Genomic DNA, 16945 nt, shown 5'->3' on the forward strand with positions numbered 1-16945 from the left:
CAACAAGAAACAAATCACAAAGTAGGCCGTATTTTCGCAACGGACGGAAATAATTTCAACCGGCATGATATTCATTTCCTTATTGAATGAAACTCCTTACTTTTTGGTGACAGTTCGCCGAGGCACTACCTGGTATCCCAGTATAAGCTAAAAAAAAAAATCATAAAAAACCTTTTACTTTTTGCTTTTGGAAAATCTTAAATGGACGACATGGATGCCAATGATTTCATTGAGATTGATGGCTCGTATCTGGAGGGAGGTGGACAGGCGCTCCGCAACGCTCTTAGCCTTAGCTGCATCCTGGGTAAGCCAGTGCGTGTCATCAAGATCCGTGCCAATCGCCCCAAGCCTGGGCTATCGCACCAGCATCTCCACGGCGTGAATCTGCTGAGGGACATCGCCAATGCGGATGTGGTGGGCAACTCGCTGTTCTCCACCCATTTGGAGTTCTCGCCGCGCACCATACGCGGCGATACCTATCGCGTGGAGACCAGAACTGCGGCCAGCATAACTCTCATCTATCAAATGGCCTTGCCGGTTCTCCTTTACGCCGCACGTTCATCTCGTTTGGACGCCACCGGGGGCACCAATGTCTCGTTCGCCCCCCAGGTGGAGTATATGCAGCAAGTGCTGCTGCCCAATCTAAAGCGCTTTGGCATTCATTTTGAGATGAAGATCCTACACTACGGATTCTATCCTCGCGGCAATGGACGCTGCCTGTTGGAAGTCTTGCCGATGCGCCGCCTGGATCCCGGACAGTTCCTGGACTTTGGCGAGCTGCAGATGGTGGAGGGATTTGCTTTTTGCGCCGGAAGGCTGCCAAAGAGCATTGCCCTGGACATGCAGCAGACGGCTCAGCGCGAAATACATCGCTTGTGGCCGCATCAGGACTGCAGCATCGAGGTGGTGAAGCATACTCCGGATAAGGCACGCGACAATGGTGCCGGGATCATCATGACTGCTCGCACCTCAACCGGATGCATTCTGGGTGCCGCTACTCTCGGAGAGAAGAAGATCGATGGCCATGTTCTGGGCTCGGACGCTTCGTGCCAGTTGGCCGAATATGTGCGCAAGGAGATCTGCGTGGATGCGCACTTGCAGGATCAGCTAATCATCTACATGTGCCTGGCCAACGGCTATTCCCGTATGCGTACTGGCCCTCTGACCAAGCATACTCGCACCGCCATCCATGTGGCTGAGAAGATGACCGGAGTGAAGTTCGAGGTGGAGGTGGAGCCTTCTGGCCAGACGCTGGTGCGTTGCAACGGCCTGGGCTATCCCAACGGATATCTACTATAAGATATTGTACGCTACTATTAATGTTTACATTTATTTATAAAGAATAAACCGCAGAGAGATGCAAGCCTAGAGTCTAGAGCCTAGAGCCGACGGAAAATGGCCAGGAAGTGATCACCTTTGTTGCGCACCACCTTGGCGCCCTCCTCACTGCTCTGGTAGAGTTTCGGGGTGATAGGGTCTGATTGCTGTGGGTTAGAACAACGATATATAGTTATTCATAGATAGTTTATTATTTTTGGCGCTCCAACCTCTTCCTCCTCTTTCAGGCGTTCGTACAGGGGATGCTCCTCCATGTGCTGGACTATCCACTGGTGCAGATCCTCAACATCCGTCATAGTGTACACCAGACCCTGCAATAATGATTCAATTAGTCTTTCTAGTGCCTGTCTAAGCAGTGTTCTGGTGAGAACTCACTCCCTTTTTGAGGACGTAGGCGTATTCCGAGAGCAGGGCCTGGTTGATGATGCGCCACTTGTGCTTGGCGCGCTTAAAATGCGGATCGGGGTACAGAAAGAACATCTTCTCCAGCTGGCCCTTGGCAAAGTAGTTTGGCAGATACTTCATGGCGTTGGTTCGGAGACAGGCAATGTTCTTATACGCGCCGGCCTCTCCGCTCTTGTGCCGCAGCGCCGTAATCCTATCCATCACGTAGTCGGACACTTTCACCCGGATTTCCATGCCAATGGAGAACTTTTCGGGGAACATTTCGCCCAAGGTGACCAGGAATCCTCCATAGCCGCATCCAATATCTGCGAAGGTGACTTTCTGGTCTGGCTGGATGCTGGGGTAGAGGGCACGCCAGTTTACATCCTCCGGACGAGCAGGGCTAGGTGGAAATGTATAAATTAGAGGAATTTCATCAGAATTCCGACAACTCACTAGTCGAAACTGTGATCCGCAATGGGATTCGAGTGGGCGCGTTGTCGGTAGAAGCGTTTCTGTGGCAGGCCTGTGACTGCCGACGTGGGGTCCAGCCCCTCGGCAGCTCCATTGGTCTCCGTCTCCATGTCCTGATCCTCACTGTCTCTGGCCATTGAAACTAAACTTTAAAAACAACCAAAAATGATAAAAGGGAGCAAAAGGGGTCGGTTCAAGAGAGAGAAACTTGGCACGTTTTTAGAGATGGACTAAGACAACTATCGTACACTCACCTTTTTTTAAACGTGTTTTTTTTGAAAATATAAATATTTCTTTAACTTTTAGGGTGATTTTTAAGAACTATACATAACTATATAGTTATACATAACTATAACTACAGATGTCATTATAAATTTATTAATAAACTAATTTTGGTGTTAAAAAGTATCGCGAAAAGTATCGCATCGCCAATGTCCGTTAAAGTTCAATTGGTCCTAGTCTGGCAACGCTGCGAGCTTGTAAACAAACTATTTTACTATAAAAGATAGTAAAAGTTAAGTGAAAGTAAAATCGTTTTTGGCCGCCGACATCAATGCATAAAATGAAAGGGCATGTGCCGAGCTGATGTAAGCACTGCCATTGTACTAAAAGTGCACTAAGGCTAGCTAATATATGCATGTGTGCGGCTAATAGACAAGGTACTTGTGTCAACGCAAGTACGTGCCGCCTTTAAGAGATTAATTTATCTGTAACGTGCCATCGGTTTGGGCCAATTATCTAGTCCAGTCGGCGTCCGACAGTCATTAGGCGTTAATACTTTCGAAAGGAAGTGAAATAAACGCCAGGCCATTGAGCAATATCAAGTGCTACCATGTAAGTTTTCGGGAGCTCCGTTCCATTGAATGCCGGCTGGAAGGAGAGAGCATTTCTGTTCTCTCTCTCTCTCTCTTGCCATCCTTGTTGCACACTACAGTTAGGATCAAAAGATAAAATATCTGATGGATTGTTTTTGGAGAGTTTATTAAATTAGCTCCTAATACTTAATTATTTTTGTAGCCTTCAGTACAACACACATATTTTTATCAGGAACGTTTTATTGCGTGCTAACAGAACAGGCCTTTAGTAATTAATTACGATAGAGGTGGCTGCTAAATTGGGAACACCGCTTAGATGGGAAAAACCGCCAAGAAGCGATCTAGTTCCAGGTCGCAGTGCCCGCAACAGGTGCAGAGTGCATTGGTCTGTAACTCGATGAAGGTTATAACATAACCAGATAGTTACTTTTTTATTAGATCTTCATATCTTTTGTTTGTATCTTATAGTTGGCTATTTACAATTAAAACCGGTAAGAGGACGGGGCGTGTCCGAGGCATGGAAGTGAAGTGCGACGGTGGCAAGGTCGCCACAATTTGGCCCGATGATAGACACTTGTGGTCAAGATAATAAGGGCTCTAAAGGGCTCTATTTTTTAACTTTAATCTTATTTAAAACCATAATATAATAGTACATTATTTTTTATTATTATTAATTTTTTTTTTTCTATAAAGAAATAAGTATATTCCCACGTCCCAGAGATAAAGCCACAAGTTGGAGTCCTACTATCGAGTCCTATTATCGTGACCGGCACTATAGTCGGCCGATTCGAGTGGAGCGCTTGGAGCTTCGTGCGGTTGAGGTTGCGGGCCATACGCGGTTTGCAGTTCACGCGCGATAGACGTGCCCGCTCTCTCACTCCCCCCACCTCGCCGCCTCGCCGCCTTGCCGCCCCACCTGCAGCGCCAGCGCCACTCTCGCTCTCTCGCAGCATCACAGACCTGTTGCACGCTCTCTCTCTCTCTCTCTCTCTCGCATCCCTTCCACTGCATTTCCAGTGTTTTCTTCTTCTACTCTTCTTTTTTTTTTTTTTTGTTATTGTTCTTGTTTGTTTTTGTTGGTGAGTGAAAGGAGAGGAGAAAGGAATTTGGAAAAAAAAATTCCAAAATATTCATTTTGGACGTTTAGGAATTCGGAAATTCCACAACCATCGAGTGACTCAATCCCTTGCAGCGATAATTCATAAAAAATATATAAAAAATCGTTATTTAAGAACGGGAAATTAAATAAAACCCAGTGATAACGAGTTGTGTTTAATTGATTGATTATTATTAGCGACTATTCTCACTCTTCCAGGTATCGCGGAGCTCTAAACTTGGCCAAGAGGCTCGAGCTCAAGTCCAGGTAAGTGATTTTTTAAGAAAATCCTTCCCAAAAACTAAATGTTTCAAAAACTCTTTTTCGAAATATCAGCCAAATCTCAAAAATACTCAACCCACCATCCCTCCAATCGCTCAGCCGTTGGATCAACATGGGTTCTATCAACTGCAAGGAATACAAAACCACGGGCAGTACGCCCAAAAAAACACAATCTCAAGGTAAAGTTTTGGTTCGAAAATAATCCAGAGGGCTAGAGAGCCCCCAATCCCAGCCAGACTGGGTAATTGGACTGGCCAATGTTGTTGATTTCTGATAGCGGAGATCGAACAAGGCCGTTTCGATGTCTAGCCTGAGATTAGGGGAGTGGAAATGGGAATGACCTGCTTGGGGCTTTAATCTCAGCCGGAATGGGATATGGAGATACCCCCCATATGGAGATACCCAAAGAGAATGTGAGAAGTGGCTGGAGAGCGTAACAAGTTGCTGAGTCATTGTTACTACTGTGGAGATTGGATAAGAACAAGATATATTATTAATAGATATAGATATAGACCCTAAAAAGATGTACTTATAGCTAGTATTCACTGTTCAAGTTCACCTAATATTATATAGAAACTTAGTAGATACTAGTTACTAGTATCTACTATAGCTAGTCTCCACTGTACCTTCGTTAGTCACCGCTATCGGCTTTGCCTTTTTTTTTTTTTCGCATGACCCCCCTAGGTAGTTTAGTTCGCAGAAATCGGTTGGCTTCATTCGCTGACCAGCTGCCGGCCTTAAAACGTCACAAACTCATAATAGTTCCATCCAAGTTCCAGCGAAAGCAATAATCCTCTACAGAGTCCACCCTTTACCCCAATAATTAGTACTCTTTGAAGCCAAATTTTGTGAAACTTGTTTCGTTCGAGGTATGTACATATGTGTTCTCATGCAATTGTTTAGTATTATTATTATTATTTTGTTTTTTTGAGTCATTTCTGACTCGAGCAAGGTTAACCGGTTTTGTTTTTATTTCTCAAACGTGTGTGTGGTTGTGTGTCTAAGAAATCCAAATCGAAATCCGAAAAATAACATGACGAATCATTGTTAATTAAACGAGAAATTCTCTGTAAATTTATTTAGAAATCAAAGAACACCTATCCAGAGAGGAAGTGATTGTCCGTAAATGAGATCTTTTATTTTAAAAACTATAGTCATTCAGTCAGTCTATAATATTTGGGTCTGAGGTCCTCCTTATCAGGAAAATAATAAAAAAAAAACAGGGGAAAAGCAAGTCACCTACGATAGTGTTTCCATATCTTCTAATCATATCAGAGACCGGGCTGGTCTCCAGAACACTGGTTAATAGCTGTGTTTCCACTTGTCTGAATTGTTCTCAACTTTTCCGAGTTATTCCCAAAGACAATTAGTATTGATTTTTATTGATGGATGGATGAGTCAAGATCCGCTTTGTTGTGGTCAGGTTGCCCAGGTGCTGTGGCTAACACGACAGGTGCCTCCATTCTCTTTCCTGTAATGGATAGCTTCCACAGCTATTATACTTCTTCAATCCAGTTCTTTGATTATTCAGGCTATTATTTATTCGAAAGTAGGAATTCCTTAACTTAATTATAAAAAAAAAATAAGAGAAAAACTTATCTAGGCTTTCTTAAATTTATTTTTTGCCGCCAGTAGCTCCAAGCGGGTAATGGCATCGTCCAGGAACCTTCGCTGCTCCTGTAGTTGTGGCAGCAACTCCTCGGCACTAAGAGGTTGCCTGACACTCGGGGGCGATGAGGCAGTCTTTCCCAAAGTTCCTACAGATCCTACCGACTTGTCCGACTCGGCCCAGCGACTTCGCAACCCAGCCACGCCCACCGATGGCCTCAGCATGTCGAGAACTCGCTTGATTATCGAAGGATTCCCAGTTTCCGGTTGCTGGGGCTGGTCCTGCTGATGATGAGTGTTGATTGGATGCTGATGCTGATGATCCCCGGCCACGTTCCCCTGCGGGAACTCCGGCATGGTGAGCAGTGGCCCCCAAAGAAAGGAGCCCAGTCCCGGAGAGGGAGCAGCCGGAGCAGGAGCCGGCGTGTGCTCTGCCTCCAGCTGCTTGGTCTGGGAGGCGAAGCGTCCGTCCAGCCGCTCCAGCTGGTGCTTCAGATCGTCCAACTTGTGCTGCAGATTCTCAAAATCGGCCGTCAGATTAATGGCCAGCCTGGGAACACTTCCAGTCCGTTGTAGGTTATCGATTAGCAGCACCAGCTGATGCTCCCTGGACTGGAGGTCCTCCAGAACGAGTTGGGTTTCCGGCCGAGGCGGTTGCTCCACATACAGACGCTCCATTTCCGCTTGCAACAGTTGCAACTCCAACCGCAACTCGGCCAGCTTCTCGCTGGCCTCGCCAGCTGCCAGGATGAGAAGCAATCCCAGCAAGACTTCCGACCACGAACGCAACATATTTAGAACTAATTTGGGTGTCTAGCTGGCTACCTGAGCAGGCCGATGACTTTCCCTTTGAAATGGAAAAGAAAACCAAAAACACAAAATATAACAAAAGTAGGAGAAAAACTGGAAATTGAAAATTTTTATGTGCTACACATTTACATTTTACATTTTGAGTCTAATTTTTTGTATCTCTCGCTCTTTTTTGGTCATCACTTTCCCCAAAAACGGAACACAACCAGGTGGTACCGTCGGTTCTTACCAGTCCAAGTGCAACAACAATCCCACAATGGCCGCCACCATGTCCATGTCCACCACCACCAGCGATGCCGTCGAGTACACGGAAGCCATTGCGGTGGAATGCAAGATCACCGACCTGAAGGACAACGAGATGCGGCAGGTGGACTTCGACGAGGACAACCGCGTCCTCCTCGTCAAGCAGAACGGTCGCCTGCAGGCTGTGGGCGCCAAGTGCACCCACTATGGTGCTCCCCTCAACACCGGAGCCCTGGGATTGGGTCGTGTTCGCTGTCCGTGGCATGGTGCCTGCTTCAATCTGGAGACGGGGGATATTGAGGACTTCCCTGGACTGGACTCGCTGCCCTGCTACCGTGTGGAACTGGGCGACGAGGGTCAGGTGATGTTGCGCGCCAAGAAATCCGACCTGGCCAAGAGCAAGCGCCTCAAGAACATGGTACGCCGCAGGCCGGAGGACGAACGGGTTTTCATCGTTGTTGGCGGCGGTCCGTCCGGAGCTGTGGCCGTGGAAACCATCCGTCAGGAGGGCTTCACCGGACGACTGGTGTTCATCTGCAAGGAGGACTATCTGCCCTACGATCGGGTCAAGATCTCCAAGGCCATGATGCTGGACATCGATCAGCTGCGCTTCAGGGACGAGCAGTTCTACAAGGATCACGACATCGAAGTGTGGCTGGGAGTGGCTGCCGAAAAACTGGATACGGCCCAAAAGGAGCTGCACTGCAGCAACGGCTATGTGGTGAAGTACGACAAGATCTACCTGGCCACCGGATGCACGCCCTACCGCCCGCCCATCCCCGGCGTGGAACTGGAGAACGTGTGCACCGTTCGCGAACTGGCCGACACCAAGGCCATCTACGAGTTGATCACTCCCGAGACCCGGGTGGTCTGCCTCGGCTCGAGCTTCATAGCGATGGAGGCGGCCGCCGGTCTGGTCTCCAAGGCCGGCAGCGTCATGTTGGTGGCGAAGGACACTGTGCCGTTCAAGACGTCCTTCGGCCCGGAGATCGGCGAGCGAGTTCTGAGGCTCTACCAGGACAGCAATGTGGATATGCGCATGGAGAGCGGCATCACCGAGATCATTGGCAACGAAGCTGGCAAGGTGGTTGAGGTGGAGCTGTTGGACGGCACTCGGGTGCCCTGCGACCTGCTCATCCTGGGCACAGGCTCCAAGCTCAACACCCAGTACCTGGCCAGGTCTGGCGTGAAAGTCAACAAGAACGGTTCGGTGGACGTCACCGACTTCCTCGAGTCCAACGTTCCGGATGTCTATGTGGGCGGCGACATCGCTAAAGCCCATATCCTGGGCCTGGCCCACGATCGCGTCAATATCGGGCATTACCAGCTGGCCCAGTATCACGGCCGGGTGGCGGCCATCAATATGTGCGGCGGCGTCAAGAAACTGGAGGCCGTGCCCTTCTTCTTCACGATGATCTTCGGCAAGGGCATCCGGTATGCCGGCCACGGCACCTACAGCCAGGTCATCATCGACGGCGACTTGGAGGACTTCAAGTTTGTGGCCTATTTCGTTAATGATGCGGCCACCGTAACGGCTGTGGCCTCCTGTGGACGGGATCCGGTTGTAGCCCAGTTCGCGGAGCTTATCTCGCAGGGCAAGTGCCTGGGACTTGATCAGATCAGCGATCCTGCCACCCGTCAGGATTGGACCAAGAAGCTTGCCGAGCCACTGCCCCCAGTCCTCTAGAGAACTCCTGAGATTAAGCCCTAAGATCTGTTGTTATTACATACCATACATACATACATATATATTTTCATGCAATCGTTGAGTATTCCGTATACATATATACGTCTATATATAGATATATTTATGCAAATGTGTGACATTATCGGTGTATATTAAATTTGAATTGTAATTGGTGGGTTTATTTTTTTCCTGCCAGGCAATCCTGCCAGGTATTCTATGTATTTTTTCAATTAAATTGAATTTCTAATTTTTATTTCATTGTTTGTTGATATTATTTTGTGGGAAGTTACTTCATATATTGTGGCATTCCACTAGCCATCCTTGAGTCACCTGTCAACCTGACAGATCCCCCCTTTTTCGGGAATCCAGTTCTCCGAAAGCCCCCCCCAAACGCAACTGATGTTTTACTCGCCCGATCCGTCCAAATCGAAATTCCAAATTGAACGTATTGCACCAGCGGCGAAGGCAAGAGTCCAGATAGAACCGACATGGCCAACCCGGGTCGTGATCCCCAACGATCGCTTCAAGCCTGGCGCCTGCTAAACGAAAGCTTCCGCATGTTCACCACGAAGCTAGGCAGGAACCAGCATTTGGTAAGGATATAAGTAACCGAACAGGATAACTAACAGAATGACTCGCCTCTATGACAGACTCCTGTTACCGGACGGCAGTGCCTTAGCCTGCAGGAGCGACGGGATCTGAACGACGCCATGGGTCAGTGCGTAACCAATGTGTCAGGTGTCTTGCACAGTTTGCGCGCCAGTCACCTGCGCCTGGACGTTAACAGGCTGCTCCTCATCGTGGAGCAGTCGCAGCTGGACGGTGAGCTAAAAAGTCGGCAGGCCCAGCTCTGGAGGACGCAGTGCGAGCTGCGCAACAAACGATTCGAACTAATCCATCAGATGCATGCCTCGGCCCAGATGACCGAACGCCTGGAGGAAGCCAGGCACACCACCAAGTTGCTGGAGGAGCGCCATCGGAAGCTGGATGTCCTGGTGGGTAATGGGGTGGAAAAGTTTTCAGTTTCTATAGCCTTATATTGTCAATTTTCCTACCTCTCCCTTACAGGCTGTGGACAAGGGCGAGCTTTATAAATCGCGGTCTTCGATGCTCTGCTCGCGGATGTTTGATCTCACCCAGGAGCTGATCAACACCAAGATGCGCATCAATAGTTTTGAGCACGCCAAAGCTCAATTGAAAAGGTAAGTCCGTAGATAGCATTGTATTGCCTCCACTAATCTAATCTCTACAGGCGCATCTTGGAATTGCAGCTTCGTCGTATCCGGCGGCGCCGGCAGCTGTGCGACCAGGTGCAGCTCCTGCGGCTGGCCCAGGATCAATGGCAGCTTTTAATGCCACCGACGCTGATGCGCGTGTGGCATATCATTCGCGGTTTGTGGGACTGTGTGGACAGCCTCGGCCTGGCCTACCACTCACCCTACAAGGTGCAGAGTTCAGCAAGCGCCCTTAATCTGTTTGTGGCGTGTGTTTAGAGTTTGTTCATATAAGTTCATTTAAATCTTTTTCTTGTTTTAATTTTTTAGCGGTCTTTCAGTGTGTCCATAATGTACCAAAATAAACATATTTGGTATTAATTTTGGTTTTTGGTATTTTCGATAACTATCGATAGATAAGTTACGCCCATCACTAGGTGGCAACACCGGCCGCAAATTTCAACTAGGTGGCATCTGTGCTGCTGAAAAATTGCAATTTTTTTCCGATTTCTCACACACACACGACATAAAACACACACGCCAGCACATAACGCCGCAAAAACGCCCATCAAATTTTCAGTTAACAAAGGCTCCAAGGCGTTAATTTTGGGCTAATTACACCGCTGAGCCTAACGGGTGAGAGGAGACGACATTCCAGCCTAGCGGAGTAGCATCAGAGCCAGCGGGAGTAAGAAGAAGCACCAGCAGCAACGGACAGCGCAGGCAGAAGAAGCAGAGGCAGAGGCAGTGGAAGAGGAAGCAGGGGAGGAAGCCGATTCCGAGTTTATCAATTATGAATTTCCTGGGCTTTGGCCAGTCAGCGGACATTGAGATCGTGTTCGATGGCGCCGAGCACAAGACAGCCGAGGTCAAAGGGGAGGACGGAAAGGTGGAGAAGATGCTGCTCTTCTACGACGGAGAAACGGTTTCGGGCAAGGTTCGTTTTGTTGTTAAATTTATTTATTAATTGTTTCCAAACAAGGGGAGTTGCCCGCATCCCAACTTAAGCTTTATCAGTAAACTGGAACTGGAACCAAACTCTTTAATCATCGGCCTTTTCCTCTCGTTATTATCTAGGTGAATGTCACGCTGAAAAAACCGGGCAGTAAGCTGGAACATCAGGGCATCAAGATCGAGTTCATTGGACAAATAGAGCTATTCTACGATCGAGGCAACCACCATGAGTTCAAGTGCTTGGCCAAGGCCCTGGCCCGACCCGGAGATCTCATCCAGAACAACAGCTATCCGTTCGATTTCCCCAACGTGGAGAAGCAGTTCGAGGTGTATGCTGGCAGTAATGTTAGGCTGCGCTACTTCCTGCGTGCCACGATTGTGCGGCGTATCAGCGACATCACCCGGGAGGTGGACATCGCCGTGCATACCCTGTGTAGCTATCCGGAGATGAACAATCCCATTAAAATGGAAGTGGGCATCGAGGACTGCCTGCACATCGAATTCGAGTACAACAAGAGCAAGTATCACTTAAGGGACACGATCATCGGCAAGATCTACTTCCTCCTGGTACGCATCAAGATCAAGCACATGGAGATAGCAATCATTAAGCGGGAAAGCACCGGAACAGGTCCCACGATGTTCAATGAGAGTGAAACGATTGCCAAGTACGAGATTATGGATGGTGCCCCCGTTAAGGGCGAGAGCATACCCATTAGGGTGTTCCTTGCCGGTTATAATCTCACGCCCACCATGAGGGATATTAACAAGAAGTTCTCGGTCAAGTATTTCCTCAATTTGGTCCTGATGGACACCGAGGACAGGCGCTACTTCAAGCAGCAGGAGATTACGTTGTGGCGGAAGGCGGATATACCGCGCTACCATGTCGCCCAGCAGCAACAGAACCAACAGCAACATCAGCAGCACCAGCACGTCCCGCTGCACGCACCGCCCCATTTGGTAAGCGGCCCGGCAGCGCCAACGGTGGCTCACTCGCTGATTAGCACCAGTACGGATAGTGGAGAGGGTGGAGCGAGTGGAGCCGTTCCGGCAGCGGGAACTGCCGGATCCGAGTCCAAAATGGGCCTCTTCACCCGGGAAAGCCCGAATCAGGAGTTTAGCCAACAGCAGCTGGACTCACCGCCGCTGACGCCCAGCGAAGAGCCAACGTCAACGGTGGGAACAGCACCAGAATCATCATCGGCGACATCTGGCCCAGAGCCGCCCGCACCCGAGCGTGGCATGGGCGATGGTGCCGCAGCGGCCACCACAAGTGCCTCGCCAGTTGCCATGCTATCCAGTTCGCCGCCGCCCTTGCTGCCCGCATCGCCGCTCACTCGATCCCAGGGCGGCGATTCCAATGAACCGCAGGACGATGAATCCGAAGAGTTGGCCACGAAAAAGACCAATAGCCCCACGCCGCTGGCCACTGATTGAGTGACGGGATGGCTGGGATGTATTGCCGCAATAGCAGTAGCAGGGGCGGGCAGGTGGAACTATTACGCATATATATTCGTATACAGCAGGAGCAGCAGCAGCAACAACAAAATATGCATATATCTATTTTTTTAAAGTTAATTTAAAATTGTTACAAAATCTTTTATTGAGGTTATGCGCATCATTTACCAAAAGCAAAAGCAAAAGCAAACAAAAAACAAACAAAAACAAAAAACAAAAAAACAAAAAACAAAAACGCAAATGATAGTAACGAAAACGAAACGAAACCTAGGACAAATGTGACAGGAGGCGATGTCGTCGTAGCTATATATATATATATATATGAGATAAATTTCCATTGGTATTATTGCAAACAATTGAAAACAAAACTCACTTTACCTTAGCCCATCCTACTATCCTTTATCCTTTATCACCAATCCCCACTCCACCCCCCAAAAGAAAAACAAAAAAACTAGTTAACTCCCTTAGTATTTCGATGATCATTCCCTAATCCTTGCGGGGCGTTTGGAAAATCAGATTTTTCAATTTAAAAAGTGTTGAAATTGCTTTCTAAAAGTAAGAGAACAGTATCCCTAAAATCAAAGTTTTCATTAAAAAAAAAAAAAAACAAAACAAAAAAACTAAAGAAACAGAACTCCAATACAGAGATAACAACAACAGCAATAACAAACAAACAAAAACCACATTAAATAATAAAGTTTTTAGTCTATAAAGTTCTAACGAATCGATGATGCTGGGAGAGGTCTGGAGGAGGTACGGCGGAACGGATATAGAAGCGACAAAACATGTTACATGCCTTGCATATGTACATAACACAGTTCATATACATAATATACACGAAATATATAAATATATATATACACTTAGAACCGCAATTAAACGAATAAAGCGATGCGAGCAAGCGCTAAAACACCCAAAACCGACAGAGACAAAACTACCAGTGGTGGGAACAGTTTTTCCAAAGTACAGTGCGTTTCAGTGGCATAATGCCGGCTCGACTTGGGCGATACATGGTGCCTTATTATAGCAGTTGATGTTATGCAAGGCTGAGCTACATAAATTAAGATCTTCCAAACAAAAACTCCCACAAGAGCGATATCTAGTCTTGTCCAGGGAGTAGTCATTACATAATTTCCATAAAATCTAAATTTATTTTAAATTGAATGCGGGTTAACAGGGATGATTGTGTGGAAGAGCAGTTAATCCCAGGCCTCCTTAATCTTAAGCTGGTTCAGACGCTCCTCGATGGTCACATGGGGCTTCATCTTGCGCAGTGTTTGCTCCGCCGTCCACTTGGCCACCAGTTTGTCGCGTTTCTGCAGTTCCTTGGCATGGCCCGATGATTGTTCCTTAAAGTTTGATGTAGTAATTATTATATGATAATCTTTTCAATAGTTTAAATACATACCAGTGTCAGGTAGGGGTTTCGGAGCAGCAGCATCACCTGCTCCTGGCGCTCGTACTCGCGGGTCAGTGTATCCATGGCTTTTTTGCTCACGGGCTTCACCAGTCGCCGCTTTCCGCGGAAAATGTGACCCGGCACGGTCTTCTTGAAGAAGTTTATCAGCGTCAGTTGCATTTTTCTATATTTAATTTATAAAAACCACAATTACGTTCGCCGCACAACTATTTTGGTTGCACAAGTCTGACCAGCTGATTTTTTGTTTATCGATTGTATTAGTTTTGAAACTATCGTTAGGAATTATTGAAAATAGTTGGAGTATTACATATTTTACTTAATTAAAATGTTAACTAAATATTTATTTAACTAATTTAGTCTTTATTCTTTTCTAGTTTAGCCACAAACGTTAAATATTCTTATTCTTATTAGAATATATCGAAAAATAGTCATCCCTAACGTTTTCGATAATCACAACAAAGGACAATCGGCTAAAACTAACCGGCTAGTTACAGCATTATAGAAAAGACCAATTAAATCATATCTTTGTAATATCTTGCTGCCAGATATGGATAACTAGTCGTTCCTGGACAAAGTCTGATAACAAAAAGATGAACTTTGCACGCCTGCGCTTTGAGCACATGCTCCTAAGAGGCCTTCGGGCCCCGTCGAAACAGACGCAGTGGTGGAGCCAACGCAGACGATGGATGGCCACCACAGCTCCTTCCCCAGCAGCGTCGGAGAGTCGGGCGTCCTCTGCTATGCCAGCAGTTAAGAAAGCAATGCCTCGGGTGAAACCGCTGGCTGAAGAGCGCTTGGAAACGGTCCTGTCACCCATCCGCACCCGCATCATCAGGAAGAAACGTCTGGCCATTGACGAACTGTCCGCCCTGGGCTTCCTCAACACTCGGGGATACACCACCGCTGAGGAGTACAACCTGGAGGACCTGCAAATAGCTCTCCGCCAACAGAACCTCTACGAGACAAAGCGATTCTTCTCCACCGACAACCAGGACGTGGAGCAGAATGTTCTATACGTATCCGCCAAGTATCCCACCGGTCAGCAGCCCCGGGAGATCTTCTTTTTCCGCGAGGGTTCTGTCGTCTTTTGGAATTGCAGCGACATCGAAACGAATAACGTGCTCAGCTTCCTGAGGTCCTTCGAGCGCGAATCCTACGTGAGTGCCTTGGTCCACGGCGAGAGCGAGGTGATGCCATACACCTACATTCCATCCACGGCAGTGGATGTGGAGGGCGACCTGGTGGCGGAAAGCAGCGACTTCAACGTCACATCGAGGGCCTTCTTCCAGAATGGAAAGTTCTTTGTGACCGCAGACACGGATAGTTTCCTGTACAAGTACACCTTCTCCAACGCCATCGCTCAGTCCATCAAGCTGGGCATATGGGAGGCCACCTTGGATCGTTACATCGGCTCCATAGAACATCTTACAGAGGACTTGAAACGCGGCCGTCGCCTCAAGATATCCCGGGCAGCCATGCTCCGGAAAACCGGCGAACTTTTCGCTCTGCGCCACGTCATCAACCTGTCCTCGGATCTGCTGGATGCTCCGGACTTCTATTGGGATCGTGAGGAGCTGGAGGCCTTGTATCTGCAGGTGTGCTCCTACTTCAGCATCACGCGTCGCACCAAGGTGATGAACGAGAAGATCAACCATTGCGTGGAACTGGCCGAGCTGGTGTCCCACAATCTGAACGACGCCCATCACATACGGCTGGAGTGGATGATTATTATCCTGATCATGGTGGAGGTGGGCTTCGAGGTGCTACACTTTGCCAAAGACGGAGCCGACACGCATGCGCTGGAGGTGCTGCCCCTGTCGAGTCAAGCGACTCTGAAAAAATAGCTTAGGGCTAGAGTTTTTGTACGATATATACCAAAATATAGATTCGTTAAACCTAATCAGTAGCTGGTAACAAGGATTAATGTAAAAATGAATAATCTTAGGTGTTGAAAAGGCTGATTTCCCACGAAAAGTTTTCACCGTGCGTTGCCCCTGAGTGTCAGCACCTTTTTTTTTCACGGCTACAGTGGCCCGACCGGCGGCATTGTTTACCTTTTTGTGTGTCGCTTTCGGTGTGTGTCGCTTAAAAACAATTTTTAATTGCTTTGCTGGTTAGTCTGCCTGCCCCACTGTCACTTTTCATTCGGCTGGCATTGTAAAAGTTGTTTGGCTGGGCTTTGTTTTCACCTGGCCCGGCGACAACAATTGATGGACCGACCAACCGACCAGCGAACCGATCGCGCCAATGGGAAGCCACGCAGCCGAAGATCAGCCACCGTTTTGATTTGGCAATGCAGGCTCGAGTGCAGAGCCAGCCGCCAAGTTGCTCTAAAATGGGTCACGGCACAACGACAACAACAGATGGACGGCAGCAACAGCAACATAAGCAGCAACAGCAGATGCAGCAGCAACATAAGCAGCAATACCAACAGCAGCAACATCTTTCGGACCTCCCACTCATGAAAATACAAAGAAAAATCATATTTTTAATGAAGAACGACATATTTTTATATTCTATGATTTCAATCAATTCTTTTCTCAGTGTATTTTATTCCTAAAACCATTTTAAAAACTTCAAACTGCCATATGTTGCAGGTTACTGTTTTTTTTTACCAATTAAATACAATAAACTAAAGGCCTTAATTATTAAAAAAACAAAATATAAACACATATATTATATAAACTTAAAAAAAAAAACTGTAAATTAAATTTAAAAGCTGTTGCATTTTGTGCAAGCCTTTTGTTAACAAGTTTTTTTTATCATTCTCATTAAGTAAATTGTTTTCAAACAAAAAAAATAGGTTTGTAGAATGATAAAGTAACAAAAACTCTAAAAAAAAGGCAAAAAAATCTCCTACAAAATATATTAGTTTAAAAAATAATCCATTTAAGTATTGTTATGTGAATATAAATAGCATTTTAATGAGCTTCTTAATTGTTAATGCGATAATCTGTAATAATTAAGAACAAACTCAATGGGTTTCCTTAATGCTGGCTGGCAAGCTCTTAATTACCAGAAAAGTGATATTCAGACTTTAGTCATTGCTGTCATTAGTGTAGGGTATCAACAGGTGTCTACCTGTTCTCGCCTGTCCGCGGAGTAATTGTTGTTTTTGTAGCGCTGCTTTTGCTTTTGCTTTTGACACATTTTCATCGCTGCCTC

The 16945-nt window shown here is 47.1% G+C and overlaps 8 protein-coding genes across 10 annotated transcripts; 5 read left to right on the forward strand and 3 right to left on the reverse strand.

Annotated features, from left to right (window-relative positions):
* The first annotated feature begins 201 nt into the window (after positions 1-201).
* On the forward strand, positions 202-1363 carry LOC6504890 (RNA 3'-terminal phosphate cyclase). The gene has a single exon (XM_001966503.4). It carries the CDS (start codon positions 202-204, stop codon positions 1297-1299), a length of 1098 nt encoding a protein of 365 aa, XP_001966539.2. The 3' UTR covers positions 1300-1363.
* LOC6504605 (tRNA (guanine-N(7)-)-methyltransferase) lies at positions 1307-2439 on the reverse strand. Its single transcript, XM_001966504.4, has 4 exons — positions 2179-2439; positions 1714-2125; positions 1548-1649; positions 1307-1484 (listed from the first exon to the last, which is right to left on the reverse strand). Exons 1-4 carry the CDS (start codon positions 2331-2333, stop codon positions 1380-1382), a joined length of 774 nt encoding a protein of 257 aa, XP_001966540.1. The 5' UTR covers positions 2334-2439; the 3' UTR covers positions 1307-1379.
* Positions 2440-2767: 328 nt separating this feature from the next.
* LOC6504891 (apoptosis-inducing factor 3) lies at positions 2768-8990 on the forward strand. Of its 3 annotated transcripts, none has more exons than XM_014904363.3 (4): positions 2768-2783; positions 4327-4374; positions 4444-4568; positions 7017-8990. In XM_014904363.3, coding segments are annotated over exons 1-4 (1896 nt in total). In that variant the 5' UTR covers positions 2768-2781; the 3' UTR covers positions 8738-8990. The 3 variants fall into 3 exon arrangements, with proteins under 3 accessions (XP_014759849.1, XP_014759848.1, XP_014759847.1); XM_014904362.3 differs by lacking the exon at positions 2768-2783 and adding an exon at positions 3014-3030; XM_014904361.3 differs by lacking the exons at positions 2768-2783; positions 4327-4374; positions 4444-4568 and adding an exon at positions 5100-5258.
* LOC6504604 lies at positions 5920-6847 on the reverse strand. The gene has a single exon (XM_001966506.4). The coding sequence runs from the start codon at positions 6787-6789 to the stop codon at positions 5989-5991; it is 801 nt and encodes a 266-aa protein (XP_001966542.1). The 5' UTR covers positions 6790-6847; the 3' UTR covers positions 5920-5988.
* A 99-nt stretch (positions 8991-9089) lies between the features above and the next one.
* LOC6504892 lies at positions 9090-10701 on the forward strand. The gene is made up of 4 exons (XM_001966507.4): positions 9090-9330; positions 9388-9732; positions 9806-9939; positions 9990-10701. Exons 1-4 carry the CDS (start codon positions 9226-9228, stop codon positions 10228-10230), a joined length of 825 nt encoding a protein of 274 aa, XP_001966543.1. The 5' UTR covers positions 9090-9225; the 3' UTR covers positions 10231-10701.
* Positions 10702-10743: 42 nt separating this feature from the next.
* On the forward strand, positions 10744-13279 carry LOC6504893 (vacuolar protein sorting-associated protein 26). Its single transcript, XM_001966508.4, has 2 exons — positions 10744-10888; positions 11029-13279. Exons 1-2 carry the CDS (start codon positions 10745-10747, stop codon positions 12337-12339), a joined length of 1455 nt encoding a protein of 484 aa, XP_001966544.1. The 5' UTR covers position 10744; the 3' UTR covers positions 12340-13279.
* A 212-nt stretch (positions 13280-13491) lies between these two features.
* LOC6504603 (ribosomal protein 63, mitochondrial) lies at positions 13492-14031 on the reverse strand. Its single transcript, XM_001966509.4, has 2 exons — positions 13769-14031; positions 13492-13709 (listed from the first exon to the last, which is right to left on the reverse strand). Exons 1-2 carry the CDS (start codon positions 13937-13939, stop codon positions 13560-13562), a joined length of 321 nt encoding a protein of 106 aa, XP_001966545.1. The 5' UTR covers positions 13940-14031; the 3' UTR covers positions 13492-13559.
* An 80-nt stretch (positions 14032-14111) lies between these two features.
* On the forward strand, positions 14112-15680 carry LOC6504894 (required for meiotic nuclear division protein 1 homolog). Its single transcript, XM_001966510.4, has one exon. The coding sequence runs from the start codon at positions 14371-14373 to the stop codon at positions 15622-15624; it is 1254 nt and encodes a 417-aa protein (XP_001966546.1). The 5' UTR covers positions 14112-14370; the 3' UTR covers positions 15625-15680.
* Positions 15681-16945: the final 1265 nt, after the last annotated feature.

Source organism: Drosophila ananassae, chromosome XL, assembly GCF_017639315.1.
Source record: "Drosophila ananassae strain 14024-0371.13 chromosome XL, ASM1763931v2, whole genome shotgun sequence".
Lineage (NCBI taxonomy): Eukaryota > Metazoa > Arthropoda > Insecta > Diptera > Drosophilidae > Drosophila > Drosophila ananassae.

Excerpts from the sequence above, each read along its gene's own strand:
- LOC6504890 (XM_001966503.4), top strand. The coding sequence starts at position 202 with ATGGACGACATGGATGCCAATGATTTCATTGAGATTGATGGCTCGTAT.
- LOC6504894 (XM_001966510.4), top strand. The coding sequence starts at position 14,371 with ATGAACTTTGCACGCCTGCGCTTTGAGCACATGCTCCTAAGAGGCCTT.
- LOC6504891 (XM_014904363.3), top strand. Across the intron at positions 4,375-4,443 it reads AGGCTCGAGCTCAAGTCCAG|CCAAATCTCAAAAATACTCA; the intron begins GTAAGTGATTTT and ends TCGAAATATCAG. Across the intron at positions 4,569-7,016 it reads CAAAAAAACACAATCTCAAG|GTGGTACCGTCGGTTCTTAC; the intron begins GTAAAGTTTTGG and ends GAACACAACCAG.
- LOC6504605 (XM_001966504.4), bottom strand. The coding sequence starts at position 2,333 with ATGGCCAGAGACAGTGAGGATCAGGACATGGAGACGGAGACCAATGGA. Across the intron at positions 2,126-2,178 it reads GCGGATCACAGTTTCGACTA|CCCTGCTCGTCCGGAGGATG; the intron begins GTGAGTTGTCGG and ends ATTTCCACCTAG. Across the intron at positions 1,650-1,713 it reads CCTACGTCCTCAAAAAGGGA|GGTCTGGTGTACACTATGAC; the intron begins GTGAGTTCTCAC and ends TCATTATTGCAG.
- LOC6504893 (XM_001966508.4), top strand. The coding sequence starts at position 10,745 with ATGAATTTCCTGGGCTTTGGCCAGTCAGCGGACATTGAGATCGTGTTC. Across the intron at positions 10,889-11,028 it reads GAGAAACGGTTTCGGGCAAG|GTGAATGTCACGCTGAAAAA; the intron begins GTTCGTTTTGTT and ends GTTATTATCTAG.
- LOC6504604 (XM_001966506.4), bottom strand. The coding sequence starts at position 6,789 with ATGTTGCGTTCGTGGTCGGAAGTCTTGCTGGGATTGCTTCTCATCCTG.
- LOC6504892 (XM_001966507.4), top strand. The coding sequence starts at position 9,226 with ATGGCCAACCCGGGTCGTGATCCCCAACGATCGCTTCAAGCCTGGCGC. Across the intron at positions 9,331-9,387 it reads TAGGCAGGAACCAGCATTTG|ACTCCTGTTACCGGACGGCA; the intron begins GTAAGGATATAA and ends CCTCTATGACAG. Across the intron at positions 9,940-9,989 it reads GCCAAAGCTCAATTGAAAAG|GCGCATCTTGGAATTGCAGC; the intron begins GTAAGTCCGTAG and ends TAATCTCTACAG.
- LOC6504603 (XM_001966509.4), bottom strand. The coding sequence starts at position 13,939 with ATGCAACTGACGCTGATAAACTTCTTCAAGAAGACCGTGCCGGGTCAC. Across the intron at positions 13,710-13,768 it reads GAAACCCCTACCTGACACTG|GAACAATCATCGGGCCATGC; the intron begins GTATGTATTTAA and ends TCAAACTTTAAG.